The 14,211-nt window shown below is 44.1% G+C and overlaps 1 protein-coding gene across 4 annotated transcripts in view; it reads left to right on the top strand.

Annotated features, from left to right (window-relative positions):
• The window catches only part of RFTN2 (raftlin family member 2), a 164,806-nt gene that overhangs the window by 76,585 nt on the left and 74,010 nt on the right, over positions 1-14,211 (top strand). For all 4 annotated transcript variants that reach the window (XR_011314694.1, XR_011314693.1, XM_069733883.1 and 1 more), the window contains exon 4: positions 11,465-11,738. Coding sequence is in view for 2 of the 4 variants with exons in the window: in XM_069733883.1 (XP_069589984.1) it covers positions 11,465-11,738 (274 nt within the window). In the remaining 2 variants the exon portion in view is untranslated. The remainder of the gene's footprint in view (positions 1-11,464; positions 11,739-14,211) is intronic.

Raw genomic sequence — 14,211 nt, 5'->3', positions numbered from 1 at the left:
TACAGCACTGTTGCATCTACATAAAAAAAAACTTTATTTTTATTTAGCGCTAACATATTCCGCAGCGCTTTACAGTTTGCACACATTATCATCACTGTCCCCGATGGGGCTCACAATCGAAATTCCCTATCAGTATGTCTTTGGAATGTGGGAGAAAACCGGAGACCCCAGAGGAAACCCACGCAAACACGAGGAGAACATACAAACACCTTGCAGATGTTGTCCTTGGTGGGATTTGAACCCAGGACCCCAGCGCTGCAAGGCTGCAGTGCTAACCACTGAGTCACCATGCGGCATTCATTCAGTTTTAGGGGGCAAGGTCCGTCTCTGCATGATTTTTACCTTGCTGTGTCCTGCAGAGTTTAGGTTCCCCTACCTATCCCGTGCTACCAGGGCCTATATTATGCAGTCCATCCTACCACTCCTCGCCTGAATGTTGGTTTCTAGCCAGTCTGTGTGCTAGTGTCCCGTTTAAGCACTTGTGTATTGTTGACTCTCCCATTTTTGACCCAGTTTGTTTACTCATCCTGTCTGAACTCTCAGCTCCTGACATCAGCTACATGTACTGATACTGTGCTGTCTGCTCTGACCTCGGACCGTCTGTCTATGCTTCTTTCTCACCTCACATCCACACCCCTGATCCTCTAGTCAGCTGCTGCAGACCTGGGGACTGCCCTGGTGTTGTACCTGGTGGCTACCGGCGGCAAAGCCTATCCTCACTATCAGATGCTCTAGTGAACACCTTGTAGTCATTTAGTTACGCCCATCCAGTAAGTCCAGCCCATGGCGCAGTGGGTCCACACCTACCAGCATTACAGCAGCATGTTCAAGATGCTCCCCCACAAATAATCAACAACTCCAATTATAAAAATGTTGGGCTACAGTGTAAAATATAAAGAAAACAAGATTGCAATGATTTGGAATCCTAAAGACATTTTATTTTCACTAGAACATAAAACACAGATTAGACAGTGAATGTTAAATATTTTTCCATTTCATGTGCAAAAAAAATCTTGTTTCCAATGTTATGATTTGATGGCAGCAACACATTTCAACAAAGTTGGGACAGGGCCATGTCTACCATTGTGTAGCATCCCCTTTTTCTATTTACAGCAGTCTAGTAAATGAGGAGACCAATTGTTGGAGGTTTTGGGAGACACATTTTGTCCCTTTATGGTCTGATGTAGGATTCTAGCTGCTGAACAGGCCTGGATTTTCTTTTCCAGATTTTTTCCTTTAATAATGTGCCTAATGATTCCTATTGGTGAAAGGTCTGGACTGAAAGTTGCCAGTTCATCACCCAAACACTTCTTCTGCAAACCATACTTGTTGTGACGGATGCAGTATGTGGTTTAGTATTCTCTTGCTGAAATATGCAAGGCCTTCCCTGACATAGACATTGTCTGGCTGGAAACCTATGTTATTATAAAATCTGTATACAGTATAATGCTCAGTATTGATATCGGGAAAGGGACCTGAAGCCGCCCTGTGCATGTTACCATAACTGAAAGCTTTCCTTCTGGTAGCCGCACTTTCAGTAAGGTGACCAGACAGCATTGGAACACTTTTAACATGCAGATTAAGCCTATATCTGAAGGTTAATAACATTTAATGATTGCACAGCAAACTATGCTCACTGATAATTTCTGGAAGCATTCCTGAACCCACGTAGTGATTTGCACCAGTGAATCAGATTTGCACAACCAGCTATTTGTCATTAATACCACTTACTTTTCTAGCCTTTTACTAACCCTGTCCCATCTTTTTTTAGATGTTTTGCTGCCATCAAGTTCTAAATAAGTTAAATTTTTCAAACGAAATGAAAAAATGTCCAATGTTTACCTTCTGATCTGTGTTCTATGTTATGTTGTGACTAGAGATAGGTAGACCCCTTGATGTTTGGGTCCTGCAGGTTCAGGTGAACAGTTAAAAAAAAGTTTGGGTTTGGGTACCAGAGCAGTACCAGGACTCGAACCCGGACTGGGGCTCGAGCATCCAATATTTGCGGCAAACATTGCCTCTGATCGGTAGTAAAATCATCACCACCAGTCCAACAGCCGCAGTTCCCACGCTGTCACATGACAGCAGTTGTGATCTGAGGTGAAAAGTTTATCTCTGGTCACTGGCTTTGGCTGATAGGACTACTGCTCCCATTAGCCTACATGTGCTGCTACTAATAAAAGCGAGAGCAGTTGTGGGGGATGGGAGTATTCATCAGCCAGTTGCCTGCACTCTAAATAAATAATTTAAATTAAAAAAACGGCATGGGTTTCTCTGTATTATTGATAACCAGCCAGGCAAAACTGGCAGCTGCCACCCTGAGCTGTCAGCCTTAGCAAGGCTGGTTATCAAAAATAGAGGGGTCCTCGCCATGCCGTTTTTTAAAATTATTTAAATAAATAATTTTTTTAAATGGCGTGGGGTCCCCCCACTCTATCTATATAGTCATCTAAGGGGTACTTCTGCCTGTTTGTCTGTCTGTCTGTCTGTAATGGAATTCCCGCGTCGCTGATTGGTCACCTTCCAACGTCCACCGATGTGCGCGATGCTGCCGCCAGCTTCCTTTCCCAGTGATGCATTGCGAAATTACCCAGATGACTTAGTGGTCTCACGAGACCGCTAAGTCATCTGGGTAATTTCGCAATGCATCACTGGGAACGGAAGCTGGCGGCAGCATTGCGCGCATCGGGACAGCTTCGTTGGACGCCAAAGGGTGAGTATATAACTTTTTTTTATTTTTTTATTTTTTTTAACAGGGATATGGTGCCCACACTGCTATATACTACGTGGGCTGTGTTATATACTGTGTGGGCTGTGTTATATACTGTGTGAGCTGTGTTATATACTGCGTGGGTTGTGTTATATACTGCGTGGCCTGTGTTATATACTACATGTGCTGTGTTATATACTACGTGGGCTGTGCTATATACTATGTGGGCAGTGCTATATATGATGTGGGCTATGTTATATACTGCCTGGCTGCTATACACTACATGGGAAGTGTTATATACTGCGGGGGTTGTATTATATACTGCATGGCCTGTGTTATATACTACGTGTGCTGTGTTATATACTACGTGGGCTGTGCTATATATTACGTGGGCTGTGTTATATACTGCCTGGCTGCTATATGCTACGTGGGCTGTGTTATATACTGCATGGGCTGTGTTATATACTATGTGGCCTGTGTTATATACTGCGAGGGCTGTGCTATATATTACATGGGCTGTGTTATATACTATGTGGCTGCTATATACTATGTGTAATAAAGAGAAAAAAACGGCACAAAGCCGTAGCCAGCTCACCAACCAGACCATAGATGATTGAGCACGGAGATGCGTCCAGACCAAGACGCCAAGCAGCAGCAATATACGAAAACGTGGAAACTCCAGCTCAAAAAATGGTGAAAATCTTTATTAGTCCATCTTCATTTAAAAGGACATCCTTACAGGTTACTAAGGACACCGGTGGTTACATGAATTGTAACCACCGGTGTCCTTAGTAACCTGTAAGGATGTCCTTTTAAATGAAGATGGACTAATAAAGATTTTCACCATTTTTTGAGCTGGAGTTTCCACGTTTTCGTATATTGCTATATACTATGTGGCTGCTATATACTACATGGCTTTGCTTTATTCTACGTGGCTGTCTGTGTTACGTGAGCTGTGCTATATACTATGTGGCTGCTATATACTATGTGGCTGCTATATACTATGTGGCTGTGCTATGTACTATGTGGCTGTGCTATATACTACATGGCTGTGCTATAGACTACGTGGCTGTCTGTGTTATATACTACATGGCTGTGCTATATACTATGTGGCTGTGCTATATACTATGTAGCTGTGCTATATACTACGTGGCTGGCTGTGCTATATACTACGTGGCTGTCTGTGTTATATACTATGTGGCTGTGTTGTATGCTATGTAGCTGTGTTATATACTACGTGGCTGTGCTAAGCGCGACGTACATACATACATACATATTCTAGAATACCCGTTGCATTAGAATCGGGCCACCATCTAGTTTTTTATAACCAGTCAAGCTAAAGCTGACAGCTGGGGGCTGGTATTCTCAGTCTGGTAAAGTCCATGGACATTGCCCCCCAGTCTAAAAATAGTAGCCTGCAGCCACCCAGAAAAGGTGCATGTATTAGATGTGCTAATTCTGGCACCTTGCCTGGCTCTTCCCACTTGCCTTGTGGCGGTGGCAAGTGGGGTTCATATTTGTGAGGTTGATGTCACCTTTGTATTGTCTGGGGACATCAAGCCTACAGCTTAGTAATGGAGTGGCATCTATAAGATGCCTGTCCATTACTAATCCTATAGTTATATTGTACATAAACACATAGCAACAGTAATGTCCTTTATTTGAAGTAAAAAAACACACACTTTTTCATTTAAAAATTACAAACATAGTTATACTCAACTAGCACCTAATTCCACTGAATCCCTCGTCTACTGTAATAAAAGAAAAATGTAAAACAACCATATCCCTCACCTGTACGTCATTCTGTCACACGCCGCAATCCATGTCTGGTATCTTATAGATGCCACTCCATTACCAAGGTGTGGGCTTGATGTCGACGGACAATACAAAGGTGACATCAACCTCACAAATATGAACCCCACTTGCCATCGTGAAAGGGCAAGTGGAAAGAGCTGGGTAAAGTGTCAGAATTGGCACATCTAATAGATGCGCCTTTTTTGAGCGGCTGCAGGCTGCTATTTCTAGGCTGGGGGGGGGGGGCAATATCCATGGCCCCTTACCAGCTTGGGAATACCAGCCCTCAGTTGACTGCATTAGCTTGGCTTGTAGTCAAAAATGGGGTGACCCCACTCCATTTTTAAAATTATTTATTTAAATAATTTTAAAAATACAGCGTGGGGACCACTCTATTCTTGATAATCAACCTTGCTAAAGCTGACAGCTGAGGGTTGCAGCCTGCAGCTATCAGTTTTGCCTGGCTGGTTATCAAAAATACAGGGGAACTGTTGTGAATTCTGTTGTCGAGCTCCCTCCTGTGTTCGTGAATGGTACTTCGGCGAGTTCTGTCTATGGGCTCCCTCTGGTGGCTATGAGTGAAGCTGCGGCTTCTGAGGTTCCTTACACAGGTGACGTGGTTTATCCTTTGGTTGGCTGCTCTATTTAACTCCTCTCAGATCGTTACTCCATGCCAGCTGTCAATGTTTTTGCATTTGTTCAGTTCGCTCCTGGATCTCTCTGGTGACCTGCCTTCTCCTGCAGAAGCTAAGTTCCTGATAGTCATTATTTGTTCTTTGTTTTCTTGTCCAGCTAGTTATCATGATTTTGTCTTGCTAGCTGGAAGCTCTGGGATGCAGAGTGGTCCCTCCGCACCGTGAGTCGGTGCGGAGGTCTTTTTTGCACACTCTGCGTGGTCTTTTGTAGGTTTTTGTGTTGATCGCAAAGTTACCTTTCCTATCCTCTGTCTATCTAGTAAGTCTGGCCTCCCTTTGCTGAAACCTGTTTCATTTTCTGCGTTTGTGACTTTCATCTTTACTCACAGTCAATATATGTGGGGGGCTTCCTTTACCTTTGGGTGAATTTCTCTGAGGCAAGGTAGGCTTTATTTTCCTCTCTAGGGCTAGATAGTTCTTAGGCTGTGACGAGGCACCTAGGTCTGGTCAGGAGCGCTCCACGGCTATTTCTAGTGTGTGTGATAGGATTAGGGCTTGCGGTCGGCAGAGTTACCACATCCCAGAGCTCGTCCTGTATAAGGTTTAACTATCAGGTCATTCCGGGTGCTCCTAACCATCAGGTCATAACAGTACAGCTGGCCCAAAGTATTAATGCATCTCAATAGAGGGATAAGAGAACTTCTGAGACCATTTTTTTTTCTTTGCACTGTGTTTTGTTTCTCTTTTCCCATAGACCTTTGGGTGGTTCAGGACACAGGTGTAGGTATGGACATTCAAGGTCTGTCCTCTTGTGTGGATCATCTCACTACAAGGGTACAAAACATTCAAGATTTTGTGGTTCAGAATCCTATGTTAGAGCCTAGAATTCCTATTCCTGACTTATATTCTGGGGATAGATCTAGGTTCTTGAATTTCAAAAATAATTGTAAACTGTTTCTAGCTTTGAAATCCCGCTCCTCTGGTGACCCCGCTCAACAAGTAAAAATCATTATTTCTTTGTTGCGTGGTGACCCTCAAGACTGGGCATTTTCCCTTGCGCCAGGAGATCCTGTATTGCGTGATGTTGATGCGTTTTTTCTGGCGCTTGGATTGTTTTATGATGAACCAAATTCAGTGGATCAGGCAGAGAAAATCTTGCTGGCTTTGTGTCAGGGTCAGGATGAAGTGGAGGTGTACTGTCAGAAGTTTAGAAAGTGGTCTGTGCTTACTCAGTGGAATGAATGTGCCCTGGCAGCAATTTTCAGAAAGGGTCTTTCTGAAGCCCTTAAGGATGTCATGGTGGGATTTCCCACGCCTGCTGGTCTGAATGAGTCTATGTCTTTGGCCATTCAGATCGATCGGCGCATGCGTGAGCGCAAAGCTGTGCACCATCTGGCGGTCTTCTCTGAGCATAGGCCTGAGCCTATGCAGTGTGATAGGACTTTGACCAGAGCTGAAAGGCAAGAACACAGACGTCGGAATGGGCTGTGTTTTTACTGTGGTGATTCCACTCATGCTATCTCCGATTGTCCTAAGCGCACTAAGCGGTTCGCTAGGTCTGTCACCATTGGTACGGTACAGTCTAAATTTCTTTTGTCCGTTACTCTTATTTGCTCTCTGTCGTCCTATTCGGTAATGGCATTTGTGGATTCAGGCGCTGCCCTGAATTTGATGGATGTGGAGTTTGCCAGGCGCTGTGGTTTTTTCTTGGAGACCTTGCAGTATCCTATTCCATTGAGAGGAATTGATGCTACGCCTTTGGCCAAGAATAAGCCTCAGTACTGGACTCAATTGACCATGTGCATGGCTCCTGCACATCAGGAGGATATTCGCTTTTTGGTGTTGCATAATCTGCATGATGTGGTCGTTTTGGGGTTGCCATGGCTACAGGTCCATAATCCAGTATTGGATTGGAAATCTATGTCTGTGTCCAGCTGGGGTTGTCAGGGGGTACATGGTGATGTTCCATTGCTGTCTATTTCGCCTTCCACTCCTTCTGAAGTCCCTGAGTTTTTATCAGATTACCGGGATGTATTTGAAGAGCCCAAATCCGGTGCCCTACCCCCTCATAGGGATTGCGACTGTGCTATTAATTTGATTCCTGGTAGTAAGTTTCCTAAGGGCCGTCTGTTTAATTTATCTGTGCCAGAGCACGCCGCTATGCAGAGTTATATAAAGGAATCCTTGGAGATGGGTCATATTCGTCCGTCGTCGTCACCATTGGGAGCAGGGTTCTTTTTTGTGGCCAAGAAGGATGGTTCTTTGAGACCTTGTATTGATTACCGCCTTCTTAATAAGATCACAGTCAAATTTCAGTATCCTTTGCCGCTGCTGTCTGATTTGTTTGCTCGGATTAAGGGGGCTAGTTGGTTCACCAAGATAGATCTGCGTGGTGCGTATAATCTTGTGCGAATTAAACAGGGTGATGAATGGAAAACGGCATTTAATACGCCCGAGGGCCATTTTGAGTACCTTGTTATGCCATTCGGGCTTTCTAATGCTCCATCTGTGTTTCAGTCCTTTATGCATGACATCTTCCGAGAGTAACTGGATAGATTCATGATTGTATATTTGGATGACATTTTGGTCTTTTCGGATGATTGGGAGTCTCATGTGAAGCAGGTCAGAATGGTGTTCCAGGTCCTTCGTGCGAATTCCTTGTTTGTGAAGGGGTCAAAGTGTCTCTTTGGTGTTCAGAAGGTTTCATTTTTGGGTTTCATTTTTTCCCCTTCTACTATTGAGATGGACCCTGTTAAATTTCAGGCCATTCACGATTGGACTCAGCCTACATCTGTGAAGAGCTTGCAGAAGTTCCTGGGCTTTGCTAATTTTTATCGTCGCTTCATCGCTAATTTTTCCAGTATTGCTAAACCGTTGACTGATTTGACCAAGAAAGGTGCTGATGTGGTTAATTGGTCCTCTGCGGCTGTAGAGGCTTTCAGGAGTTGAAGCGACGTTTTGCTTCTGCCCCTGTGTTGTGCCAGCCAGATGTTTCGCTCCCTTTTCAGATTGAGGTTGATGCTTCTGAAATTGGAGCAGGGACTGTTTTGTCGCAAAGAAGTTCTGATGGCTCGGTGATGAAACCCTGTGCCTTCTTTTCTAGAAAATTCTCGCCTGCTGAGCGCAATTATGATGTGGGCAATCGGGAGTTGTTGGCCATGAAGTGGGCATTCGAGGAGTGGCGACATTGGCTTGAAGGAGCTAAACATCGCGTGGTGGTCTTGACGGATCACAAGAATTTAACTTATCTCGAGTCTGCCAAACGGTTGAATCCTAGACAGGCTCGATGGTCCCTCTTTTTCTCCCGTTTTGATTTTGTGGTTTCATACCTTCCGGGATCTATGAATGTGAAGGCTGACGCCCTGTCAAGGAGTTTTGTGCCTGACTCTCCGGGTGTTCCTGAGCCGGCGGGTATTCTTAAAGAAGGGGTAATTTTGTCTGCCATTTCCCCTGATTTGCGGCGTGTACTGCAAAAGTTTCAGGCTGATAGACCTGACCGTTGTCCTACGGAGAAACTGTTTGTCCCTGATAGATGGACTAGTAGAGTTATCTCTGAGATTCATTGTTCAGTGTTGGCTGGTCATCCTGGAATCTTTGGTACCAGAGATTTGGTGGCTAGATCCTTTTGGTGGCCTTCTTTGTCACGGGATGTGCGTTCTTTTGTGCAGTCCTGTGGGACTTGTGCTCGGGCTAAGCCCTGCTGTTCTTGTGCCAGTGGGTTGCTTTTGCCCTTGCCGATCCAGAAATGGCCCTGGACGCATATTTCCATGGATTTTATTTCAGATCTCCCTGTTTCTCAAAGGATGTCGGTCATTTGGGTGGTTTGTGATCGCTTCTCTAAGATGGTCCATTTGGTACCCTTATCTAAATTGCCTTCCTCCTCTGATTTGGTGCCATTGTTTTTCCAGCATGTGGTTCGTTTGCATGGCATTCCAGAGAACATCGTCTCGGACAGAGGTTCCCAGTTTGTTTCAAGGTTTTGGCGGTCCTTTTGCGCTAAGATGGGCATTGATTTGTCTTTTTCTTCGGCTTTCCATCCTCAGACTAATGGCCAAACCGAACGAACTAATCAGACTTTGGAGACATATCTGAGATGCTTTGTTTCTGCTGATCAGGATGATTGGGTGTCCTTCTTGCCTTTGGCTGAGTTCGCCCTCAATAATCGGGCCAGCTCGGCTACTTTAGTTTCTCCTTTTTTTTGTAATTCTGGTTTACATCCTCCTTTCTCTTCAGGGCAGGTTGAGCCTTTGGACTGTCCTGGTGTGGATGCGGTGGTGGACAGGTTGCAGCGGATTTGGACTCATGTGGTGGACAATTTGACATTGTCCCAGGAGAAGGCTCAACGTTTCGCTAACCGCCGGCATTGTGTTGGTCCCCGACTTCGTGTTGGGGATTTGGTTTGGTTGTCATCTCGTCACGTTCCTATGAAGGTTTCCTCTCCTAAGTTTAAGCCTTGTTTCATTGGGCCTTATAAGATTTCTGAAGTTCTTAATCCTGTGTCATTTCGTTTGGACCTTCCAGCTTCTTTTGCCATCCATAATGTGTTCCATAGGTCGTTGTTGCGGAGATACGTGGCGCCTATGGTTCCCTCCGTTGATCCCCCTGCCCCGGTGTTGGTTGAGGGGGAGTTGGAGTATGTGGTGGAGAAGATTTTGGATTCTCGTGTTTCGAGACGGAAACTTCAGTACCTGGTCAAGTGGAAGGGTTATGGTCAGGAAGATAAGGTCTGGTCAGGAGCGCTCCACGGCTATTTCTAGTGTGTGTGATAGGATTAGGGCTTGCGGTCAGCAGAGTTCCCACATCCCAGAGCTCGTCCTGTATGAGGTTTAACTATCAGGTCATTCGGGGTGCTCCTAACCACCAGGTCATAACAGGGAACCTACAATGTTATTTTTTTCTAATTATTTGTTTAGAGCACAGGCGCCGGCTGATGAATATTTACATTACACTGGGTGTTCAGGGGGCCGAACCTGAACAGTAACACGGACTTCCTGGTGAAGTCTGTGTTTGGAGTTTGTGCCCAAACCGAAGGTGTTCAGTACAGATGCTGAACTTTACTGTTCTGGATCACCCATCTCTAGTTGTGACTAATAAGAGATTTACAAATCATTGCATACTTGTTTTCTTTATATTTTGTACAGAACCTGAACATTTTTTTATTTGCAATTGTGCAAAATAATGCTTTCTTCTTCAAAACCATGCCATACTAATATCTTTGTAATGCTGAATATGGTAGACTGGCATTAAAGGATTATTTCCAATGAAACAAGTTATCCTCTAACTAAAGAATAGGGGATAATTGCTGATTGCTAGGCGTCCAACTCCTAGTAGACCCGGCAATCTCAAGTACAGGGCTCTGCAGCCCCTTTCTGCTCTCAGAGTTTCAGAGCTCAAATCTTGTATTCGTTAGAGATCCTAGCAGTCATACCCAGTGATTAGTGAGTTATCTGCTATTCTATTTTTGCCAGCAAGAGATTTTTTTCAAGCCATTGCTTGAATAAGGCAACTTGCTGGCCAAAACATCACTGCTGTTACTGTATGTGTCTTTGGTGGATATGCAACTTATATTTGAGATCATAGAATACATTTGCTGTTTTAATAATATATAAAGGGCACCTGTCATCTAATTCATGCTGCATTATTGTCTTTGCTGTCTATTAGTGATGAGAGAGTATACTCGTTGCTCGGGTTTTCCTGAGCACGCTCGGGTGGTCTCTGAGTATTTGTTAGTGCTCGGAGATTTAGTTTTCATTGCGGAAGCTGCATGATTTACGGCTGCTAGACAGGCTGAATACATGTGAGGAATGTCTGTTTGTTAGGAAATTCCCACATATATTCAGGCTGTTCAGCAGCCGTAAATCATGCAGCTGAGGCGAAGAAAACTAAATCTCCGAGCACTAAAAAATATTTGGAGATCATCCAAGCGTCCTCAGGAAATCCCGAGCAACGAGTACACTCGCTCATCACTACTGTCTATGTCTTGGATGACTAGTTCATGTCAGTTCCACAATTCCACAATGGCATCATCACTCCCCACTTCCAACAGTTCTCTTCCCAAGCACACACATAGGGAGAGACCCGTCAGTCAAAGGGATTGAGGCAAGCAGAAGCCGCCATGGACATGAATCAGACTGGTCATCCAAGACACAGTGTCTCCGGCAGACATTTCAACGTACAGTATGATACTCCACAAATGGCTGGCTATAGTTTGGACAGCAGATAACAGGTTCTCTTTAAATATTAGGTAAAAAAATATATATAATTTGCTGTACATGTACAAGCTGAGCTTGATATTCTGGTGTTTTACCATAATGTTTTTATGCAGGTAAATGACGCATCTAGAAAAGGCATGAGGTTTGTTGGATTTATCATGAAGCACTTTCATCAGTCTACCAACATTCTAGTGGATGTACAAAAACAGGAGCAAAACAGCAGCAAAATCTCGAATGAGGATCCTTATAAAAGACGGACTGAGGGAACTATCAGTGGGCAATCTTCAGAAAGTGGAATAGAGGAAGAAATGAATTTGGGAAATGAAAGCCTCCAAGACTCTCTATTCCCAGATGAAGGAACATTAACGAAATTAAGAAAATGTCAAGGTATAATCTGAATACATTATTTATACTATTGGTATATCAATTATTTGTGCAATTTCTTAGCATACCAAAATGAAAAGATTTATGGGTATTTTTCTCTATAGAGGTTTTCCTTTAGACCTATTAATATCTCCCTATTGATAACACCCAAGAACAAAACCTTTTCAAAATACCAGTTGGATTTGGTTAGGTCTATCTTGGCTACGTTGGTGACTTTGGCTGCATAGTCGCTGCAAGTAGTCCTAGTGTAAATTGTTGCATAGTTTGGTCGCAGAAGAAACTTGTGAGAGAAGATTACATTGGGTAATTCAACTTTTATGTACACAGAACATGAAGTACATGCATCAGCTTCTTAATACAACATAACAGGAAGTCTAAAGGACCTTTTACCAGAGAGAAAGTGAAACCAAAGTACAACAAGTATATGCATTACCTTCACAAATGAGTCTTTTTCTGTTGCATATCTGCCAACATCCTTTCTCAACAGTAAGGACTTATTCAATTAAGCCTAATTTCTTCATCAGTCTGATATATTTAGGCATTCAGTGCCTTTGTGAAAATATCTTCTGTCATATCTTCATGGGCAGTACTCTAAATTTAGGATTCCTTGTTCCTGGTGATCTCTCAAGAAGTGAAACTTCACATCAATGTGTTTAGTTCTTGGATTAACTCTTTCCATCTGTATTCCTAGGTACTGTTTCACATTTCCCAGGTCTTTGATCTTGAAGTGTTGATCCAAAGTTTACACTATCTCTGCTTCATTAGTGATGGGCGAGCACTAAAATGCTCGGTTGCTCATGGCTCGGGTCGAGCAAAATGGAATGCTCGGGTGAGCCCAATATAAGTCTATGGGAAAACCAAGCATTTTTGCTGCGATCCCCCCCAGGGGTCCTTTTAGGGTCTAAAAACGTCTGAAATCGATAGGAACAGTGCTCAAATGACATGGGAACATCATGGGAAATACTCCTAGAAGCATTTCTGACTCCCAGGTCACAGCTGTGAACAATGTTGTTAGAGTCTTATGTCACTTTTACAGGCGCACAATAAAACATACAAAAGCAAAGCCAAAATGGATTTTCCTAGGAAATATGTTAAGGAACATCCTTTCCAGGCTAATAATTTGAATGTAAGGCTGGGTTCACACAGCGTCAGTGTGACCCGTTTAACAGACTACGTTACACCGCGGCATATCGCTTTGTAACGTAGTCCGTTAACGCCACCATTACTTTCAATGGAGGACGCTGTTGTGAATTCCGCTCTTGGGCTCCCTCCGGTGGTTGTAAGTGGCACTTTTGTGAGTTCTGCTCTTGGGCTCCCTCTTGTGGTTTCAAGTGGTATGGCTGCTCCTTGGATTTAGCTGTCAGCAGCTGCTTCTACTGATTGTCTTTTCTGCTTGGCTATTTATGCCTGGCTCTTTCCTTCAGCCAGTGCCACTTGTAAATGGTTCCTGGTTGGATTCACATCTCTTTGGATTTCCCTGTTTTCCTGACCAGTTCAGCAAAGCTAAGTTCTTGCTTGCTCTTTTCTGTCCACAGATTGTGGACTTATCTGTTCTGTGCTTTCTATGTTTGTCCAGCTTATCAGTATGAATTATCTCTGTGTTGCTCGAAGCTCTGGGAAGCAGATTTACCCTCCACACCTTTAGTCAGGTGTGGAGATTTTTGTAATCTCTGCGTGGATTTTTGTAGTGTTTTATACTGACCGCACAGTATTCCATCCTGTCCTATCTATCTAGCTAGACTGGCCTCCTGTGCTCATCCTGGTTTCATTCTGTGTATGTCTTTTCCCTCTCCACTCACAGTCATTATTTGTGGGGGGCTAATCTATCCTTTGGGGATTTTCTCTGAGGCAAGATAGTTTTCTTGCTTCTATCTTTAGGGGTAGTTAGCTCTTAGGCTGTGACGAGGTGCCTAGGGAGAGTTAGGAGCATCCCACGGCTACTTCTAGTGTTGTGTTGAGCTTAGGGACTGCGGTCAGTACAGATACCACTTCCTTCAGAGCTCGTTCCATGTTGCTCCTAAACCACCAGATCATAACAGGACGCATCATTGAGTGACGGACCTGAGACGCGGGCTGCAGCGTTTCCGGGTCCGTCACTGCTAGCGCACTGCTAGCACAGATGGAGCTAGCAGATGCTCCATCTGCGCTAGCGCTGTGCAAACGTTGGCACTTGCGTTAGTGCAGTCCGTTTAACGGATGTGTTGAATGGACTGCACTAATGCGTTTTTCAACTTTACCATTGCTTTCAATCAAGACAAATGCATTCACTGGGCAATGTCATTTTGCAACCTTATTTGGCTAAGTGTTGTGTGACACATCATCAGACACATCCTGTTTCATTTATGAAAGAGGGACTCACTTTTCATAGAGAGCCATCAGGCGGCTATGCTTTGTTGTTCCCATTATTTACCCCTTCCCGACCTGTGATGCCACGTAGGCATCATGAAAGTCGGTGCCAATCCGACCTGTGACGCTT

The sequence above is a fragment of the Ranitomeya imitator genome, chromosome 7 (genome assembly GCF_032444005.1).
Source record: "Ranitomeya imitator isolate aRanImi1 chromosome 7, aRanImi1.pri, whole genome shotgun sequence".
Lineage (NCBI taxonomy): Eukaryota > Metazoa > Chordata > Amphibia > Anura > Dendrobatidae > Ranitomeya > Ranitomeya imitator.
This window is presented reverse-complemented; position numbering and strand designations above follow the sequence as displayed.